The sequence below is a fragment of the Pygoscelis adeliae genome, unplaced genomic scaffold, assembly GCF_000699105.1.
Source record: "Pygoscelis adeliae isolate BGI_AS28 unplaced genomic scaffold, ASM69910v1 Scaffold103, whole genome shotgun sequence".
Taxonomy (NCBI): Eukaryota; Metazoa; Chordata; class Aves; order Sphenisciformes; family Spheniscidae; genus Pygoscelis; species Pygoscelis adeliae.
In genome coordinates, this window is record NW_008824723.1 from 1,768,325 (window position 1) to 1,775,796 (window position 7,472).

A 7,472-nucleotide genomic window follows, 5' to 3' on the forward strand; every position below is an offset into this window, starting at 1 on the left:
AGACCAGCTCCAGCTCCGCGAGCATCGCGGGTGGCGGGCGGCGTCGTGCATTTCCTTAAGGTGCTGTGCGGAGCTCGGTGATTTTTAAGGCGACGTTTTATATTGATTTTTTTTTTGGCGGTTTTGGAACCTTTCCCCGGGCTCCTGCGGCAGCACAGCGAGGTGGGGCTTGTTCCTCTACGGGGTTTTGTGGAGCTCCTTGTTTTTTCATCGGGATCTCCCTCCCTTCCATCGCAAAGGAAGTCTTTGTGTTTCTATACATATATTTTTTCATACCTTGCGCAAGAAAGCTTTGGAGGAAGCAACCAGGAACAGTGACCGGTCCCCTCACGATGTGGACCTTTCTGGGTATCGCCTCCTTCATCTACGTGTATAAAAAGTGCGGAGACCTCATGACTTACGCTAATAAGGAGGTGCTACTCTCCGTGTTAGTGTTTTTCTCCCTTGGCTTGCTGCTGTCGTACAGGTACCACTTCAGGGGGCCCAAGCAGCAGCAGCAGCAGCAGCGGAAGACCCGCCTGGGGATGCTCTCAGATGTTCTCTCAGCTTTACCGCTTGTTGGCTTCTTCTGGGCAAAACCCACCCCAGGATCTCAACAAGTAGAACAACCCAAATCCAGAAAGGTAGGTTCAATTCAGACGGGGCATGTAGGGTGCAATGTCTTCCTTCTGCTCCCTCTGGCCACTGACGCTCTGCCCTGGTGAGGGAAAGGAGCTAAGAAAGGGTTGGAGAGGGTTTGTCTGCAGATGCTGGATGTCTGATTTGTTATGTTTTGTGTTAGTTTTGGATGACAAAAGGAACAGTGAAACTTATTTAAGTGATAGAGCAGGGATTTTGCAGAGTCAAATCAAATGTAAGTGTTTGAAGCAAGATTCGTAGTAAAAGGTTATTACACTAGCAGAAAAATACCTTCAATTGCCAGCCTGTTGTAGAGTTGAAGGGCTGGAGCATCTCTCCTATGAGGAGAGACTGAGAGCGCTGGGACTGTTCAGCCTGGAGAAGAGAAGGCTCAGGGGGGATCTCATCAGTGTATATAAATACCTGAAGCCATGTATATAAATACCTGAAGGGGGGGTGCAAAGAGGACAGAGCCAGGCTCTTTTCAGCGATACCCAGTGATGGGGCAAGAGGCAATGGGCATAAACTGAAACACAGGAGGTTCCCTCTGAACATCAGGAAACAGTTTTTCACTGTGAGGGTGACCGAGCACTGAACAGGTTGCCCAGAGAGGTTGTGGAGTCTCCATCCTTGGAGATATTCAGAACCCAACTGGATGTGGTCCTGGGCAATCTGCTCTAACTGACCCTGCTTGAGCAGGGGGGCTTTGGACCAGAAGACCTCCAGAGGTCCCTTCCAACCTCACCTATTCTGTGATCAGCTTCCTAATATTTCCATATAAAACGGGCAACTGCAGATACAGTTATTTGAATATTATTGCTAAATCATTGCTTGTGCAGTAGCTACAGGACCTGAGCTCAGACAGTGAGTCTGTTCCACTGAGCCCAGCATGAGACTTGCTGTGAGACAGTGGAGAGGGCTGTAGGTTGTGGCTGGAGCTTAGCTGGAGTCCTGCCATCTAAGACTACCGACTGGACATGCATATTCAGTACATCTGTGGGTTGGCACTGTTTAGCTACTTTCCTGTGTGCCTCTGGGCATTTTCAGCTGGGCACTGACCCCTTGCACAAAAGAACTTGAAATTATTTTTGGCTGCAAGTCAAAGGTTCTGGATTTTTCCTTTGTTTTTCTGGTAAAGCCCGCCTTTACCCCAATTTCTTGTATTATCTGAATTCAGATAGTTTTGCACACCCTTGCTGCATTGTAGATATAAACACGACACTATGCCAAGAGAAATCCTGGTGTCAGTGTTGTTCTGGGCATTTGTTTCACTGATGCAATCATATTTTTACCACTGTCAGCACTGTAGTTGCTGAGGCATTTGTGAAAGAGTGAACTGGACTCTATTCTACCAGCTGGAGAAATGACTTGCAGGTTTGCACTGGAATTGCCCTTACAACTTTTTTTCACTTTGAAATGTATGTGATTAGATGCTATTGGGAAGGTACTATAACATAGCTGGTCTTCAGGTACCGGTTTATATGGTAACTGATATGTAATCTAATGTATGTCAATTCTTAACAGTTTTAAATGTAGGTGAATGGTAATTTTGCCTATACTTTTGACTGTCTGATGAGTTTTCATTTCAGGACCACTTCTTTATAACATTTCCCAGGTAGCTGCTTCTGCTGACACTTTTCCATGCTCAGTATTACCATAAGCTGTTATTTTGGTAGGTAGGTTCACTTACAGTAAAATTGAAGAGAAATACATTTTCCAGTGAATCTGATAACCTTTTTTATTGCAAAGTGCTAAGGCCTCCGTGTAGTAGTGGCTCACTGGTATGAAGGTATTGGTATGTTACTTTATAGACCAAGAATATGGGACAGCCACGGCTTACTGCCTTTTATAGGAACTTGACTTTCAGTCTCTCTGAGTTAGTGGTTTGCCTTTGATCAGCGGGGCAGTTTTAAGCAAGTATCTTGATTTTTGTTTGAGGGGGTGTTGTTTTTTCTTCTCTCTGCTTGTTGTGTTTTTGTTGCATTGTAGAGTACAACTGATTTCATTTTGGACAAAACTAAACTGGAAGATGCTCTCCAACTACCAATGCACTCTCAGTTCCCTGGGTTAAAGTAGAACTAGGCCAAAGTCAACCCTCTGACAAGGTTATGGTACAGATACATTGGCACATGTAACTTTGTTGGCTTTCTTTTCTAAAGGGTAAAAGAGAAGTAAACTTCTCAGATGTGTATCTGACAGAGACTGCTCCAAATGCAACATTATCGCCCCAATACGATCCAGAAATTATCATTGTGGGATCAGGCGTCCTTGGTTCTTCCTTGGCCACGGTGCTCTCGAGGGATGGAAGAAAGGTGACTGTGATAGAGAGGGATCTGAAAGAACCTGACAGGATAGTTGGAGAATTGTTGCAACCTGGAGGTTTTAATGCACTTAGAGACTTGGGTCTTGAAGGTGAGTGCGTGTCAAAATGTAAATATGTCTATAACACAAAAGTTACTACACTCAGTTATGTTTTTAGAAAAAGAATGCCTACAGGGCAAATGAAGAAATACATTATCTACGCTTAATATTTGAATTAAAATTGCTTGCGTATTTCCAGTCTGCCATTTTGAAAGTATTTGTCTTTCAACATGTGTGTTTCGATTAAGAAAATTGGACTCTGTTTGAAGAAATACTTTTCATACATAATTAAGCTTTCTTAAAACCTTTTTTTAACTCATCTGTTGGCTTATATTTTGCAGATACAGTAGAAGGTATTGATTCACAAATAGTAAATGGTTACATAATTCATGACACAGAGAGCAAGTTGGAGGTTGAAGTTCCTTATCCAACATACGAGGATGGCCGCGTGGCCAGTGGAAGATCGTTTCATCATGGCCAGTTCATCATGGGTCTCCGAAGGGCAGCTATGGCAGAGCCCAAGTGAGTCACCTTGTGAACATCGCAGTTGGGATCCAGATTCAGAAGCACTGTTCCCAGCAGCCGTGAGATTCCCTAACCATTTCACTCTGTCCCAACGCAGAAGGCTGCAATGAACAAGACTGAGAGAAAGTAACAGCTATAGTTACTTGCTCTGATTTCTGTAGACATGTTCATGAGTTGTGTATACATCATACGTTAGCCTTTCAGACAAGTTAATTTTTAAACTATGGGAATATAGGCTTTAAATATTAGGCAAGGTACTGGCCCATCCGTGTGAGGGAACAGTTCAAGGGTAAAGAGCTGATTCTCTTCTACTGATTCTTGGGTTTGGCATTTTACTAGAAGCAGTGACCTCTTCTCAGTGAGCAATGCGTAGAACTCCTTCGGTCAAGAAACGAGTGGCAAATCTGGTACAGTTTCTTAGAATCATAGAGTGGTTTGGGTTGGAAGGGACCTTTAAAGGTCATCTAGTTGAACCCTCCTGCAATGAGCAGAGGCATTTATTTCTTCCACTAATGTTATCCATGATGCCAGAAATCAAGCTTCTTTTACATTTGTATGTTGTTCTGCTTTTTATAACAAGAAGTCAAGCAAAATAACTAGAAAGCAGCACTAAATGGAAGTAGCTCTTGCCAGTTATTAACCTCTGTTTTTCAGAATCTTGAAGACACCTTCTCTTCCTAATGAAATAAAAATTAGTGTTTGGTATTTCCTCTTTTAATGGATTACTTTATTTTATACAAGAGATGAGAAGGAAACTTTTATTGAAACAGAATAGATTCTAGGTGCTGTTTTCTGTGGGGTGTTTTTTTGTTTTGTCTTTTTTTTCCCCTAAAAAATGCTTACAAGGGAAACATGGCTTTATCATCTTTTTACCTTACATGTCTTTATTCTGTACTGGAAAATTGCTTTCTCTTATCATACCTGTTATATGAATTATTAAAAGTAGCACTAAAAGATAGCACCTCTGTAGTACAGTTAAAATTAATGAAAACCGTGTTTACTAGCTATAAAAGCTAAAGCTTTGTTGTTGAGGCTTCAGGTTCAGTGAAATTTGGGCACCTTTTTGTTCAACTTACGGGAAAACTCCAGTAGCTGTACACAGTCTTTGAAGCAGAAACTTACAAAAGCTAATGTTTGTGACTTGAATTCAATTCTTCTCCCTTTTTCCACAATAATGTTCATTTTGTGTATGTTTTCTTTCCGTTTTAATTGTAGCATAGAAAACTGCATGTTAAATTAAGGTGCGGGAGAGATCAAGAACTCTTAATAGTGCCATGAGGCTTTGTTTTTCATCTTGTAACTTGTGAAAATATAGGGGATAATTATTACTGATTAATATATCCTCTTTATAAGTACTAGGCAATATGAATTTATTTCAGATGAGTAAAATAAACTTTGCAGAGGAAAAAGGTAGGGCATCATTAGTTTATTATTTTTATAGTGGGTGAGAACCAGAAAAGGAAGTGAGCACTTACTTAGATAACTGAAATGACAACTATAAAAGACATTTAAAGCTGATAGGATCCGCAGAACTCTGATTCACCTGCTATTAACCTGACACGTTGCTGCACTCCCTTGCTGTTGAAGTTTCTGTTAGTGTGCTTAGGCATAACCATTCATATTTTGATACAGCCAACCTGCCTGTTGCCTGGCAAATTAAGCCAGTCACGATCTGCTCTGAAATTTCTGTGCTGGCTGACATGTAGAAAAGACATGAATTCAATTGCTCATGTTCCCTCTGAGAGCCTAAAATATCAAGCTGTTTTATTCTCACGTGGACCTTTAGCTCATTTCTCCAAGTTGTGGAATTCCATATGGATATGAAAATATTTGTGAGGGAGAGAAAATGTCCATTTCAAGCTGCTAAGTCTGAACTGCTGGGATCAAGTCTAACAGCTCAGACCCAACAAGGGATTTAAGTGAAACCCAAATAGCCCTGGTTGGGAGGTGGAAGTTGAGGATGCTCAGTTCAAGCTCTAGACGTAAGCATTAGGAGAACTTTAAAAGCATAAATAGCCAATTAAAAAAAAAAAAAAGTGTATCCTGAATTCCTGAGGTGAATAGCTAGATGTCTCTGTCCTTAATCAGGTTGGTTAGATTATTTCGGACTACTCTGAGAATTAGGTACCTCAGTTTTATCTAGTGTACATGTTAAGTGCTGAACTGCTACTGCAGATCTTGCTCCTGAATTCTGCTTGGAATTAGGTCTCACCCGCACTGTCAGCGTTTCCCACCATTTAGCAGGGCTGACTCAGTCAGCTGCCTGATTTCTGACTGTCATTAGGTGTCAGACTCCTCTCTGCATCTCTCACATGGCCATGAAGCACCTGAAGCATAAGTGGGGATTCTGCTAAGTGGCAGGGTGTTTAAGATAAGCACTACAGTTTTAGAATATTCTCAAGTATCAAACCAAATGGTAGTGTTGAACTGCAATTAATGACAAGCACTTGTTGATGTTCAGTGTGACTTCTGAAGGTGGTCAAGAACACATCTTTGTAGAATTTAAAACAGTGTTTGTGTTGGCAGAGACAAGATCAGTGAAAATCCGGCTTTCCTTCTAGTGCCTTGAAATGTTGGCATCATTAATCCTCTTCCATTCTGTTCTAACCCCCCCTCTGTTTTATTTCAGTGCAAAATTCATTGAGGGGACTGTGTTACAATTGCTTGAGGAAGATGACTGTGTCGTGGGTGTTCAGTACAAGGACAAAGAAACTGGAGACACCAAGGTAAGACAGTTTTCTGTTACGATCTTTGTTAAACTGTTGAGAAAATCGAGGGTTGGTTTATATATATACAAGAAAAAATTTAACCCCCCCCCTCTATTTCGGAGCATTGGTACAGAAATAATGCAATTATCAAGAAAGCGAAAGCTTTAATAAAGAGAGATTACTTTCTAGTGGATACAGTCCCACATATGGGAATTCTTGTTATAACTTCTTGTGCAGCTTCTGCTTTCAGTGTCTCTGGAGAATTCAGTTCATTATTTATTTCAATATTCATATGTCTGGAGTTTAAAATCTTTTGAGAGTTACTGGTGGAAAAAACAATATATTAAGATTTATGCTTTGCCTGTGTGTAATGGTCTACATTTCCACGTACACTTCCACCAGAGTTCTGGCCTATTTTAATTGCATCACTGATTTGATTAATGTTCTTTGCCTCAAATAATGTAAACTGTTGACTAAATGCTATGAAACTGTATGAACTTAGAATAAAAAGTTTAGGAGAGACCAATGTGGGTAGAGTGTATGTGCTGAAGTTCTGGATATACTGCCTATTCTCTAGAAAAGCCAAACTTGAAATCTCCCCCTTTGTTGGCTTTAAAATTGCTTTGCTGCCTAAAGTTATGTAGCTGGCATGTTCAGATGTGCTCTGATGGGGAAGATGGGCATCTCTGTCCACACTCTGCTGCCCTCCATACAAGACTGAGAAAGTTCGTGAGTTGCTGGAAGATCCTGCTCTGAGCATTGCTAACAAAATCTCTCATCTTCAGGTCGTTTAGAAATGGAAATGGTGGTATAAAACCATATGTAAAAGAGTGTTGTAAAAGTACTTGCCCAAGATGCAGGAGAGTGTCCTGGTTTCGGCTGGGATAGAGTTAATTTCCTTCCCAGTAGCTGGCACAGTGCTGTGTTTTGGTTTTAGTATGAGAATAATGTTGATAACACACCGATGTTTTAGTTGTTGCTAAGTAGTGCTTACACCAGCCAAGGACTTTTCATCTTCCCATGCTCTACCAACTGAGAAGGCTGGAGATGCACAAGAAGCTGGGAGGGGGCACAGCCAGGACAGCTGACCCCAACTGGCCAAAGGGACATTCCATACCATGTGACGTCATGCTCAGTACCTAAACTGGGGAAAGCTGGCTGGGAGGGCCGCTGCGTGGGGACTGGCTGGGCATCGGTCGGCGGGTGGTGAGCAATTGTACTGTGCATCACTTGCTTTGTGTATTATTATTATTATTACAT

At 41.5% G+C, this 7,472-nt stretch overlaps 1 protein-coding gene across 1 annotated transcript in view; it reads left to right on the forward strand.

Moving 5' to 3' along the window:
* Positions 1-332: 332 nt before the first annotated feature.
* Positions 333-7,472, forward strand: part of SQLE (squalene epoxidase) — a 16,575-nt gene continuing 9,435 nt past the window's right edge. Inside the window, exons 1-4 of the mRNA XM_009323348.1 lie at positions 333-623; positions 2,778-3,030; positions 3,321-3,501; positions 6,134-6,230. Coding sequence (XP_009321623.1) covers positions 333-623; positions 2,778-3,030; positions 3,321-3,501; positions 6,134-6,230 — 822 coding nt within the window. The remainder of the gene's footprint in view (positions 624-2,777; positions 3,031-3,320; positions 3,502-6,133; positions 6,231-7,472) is intronic.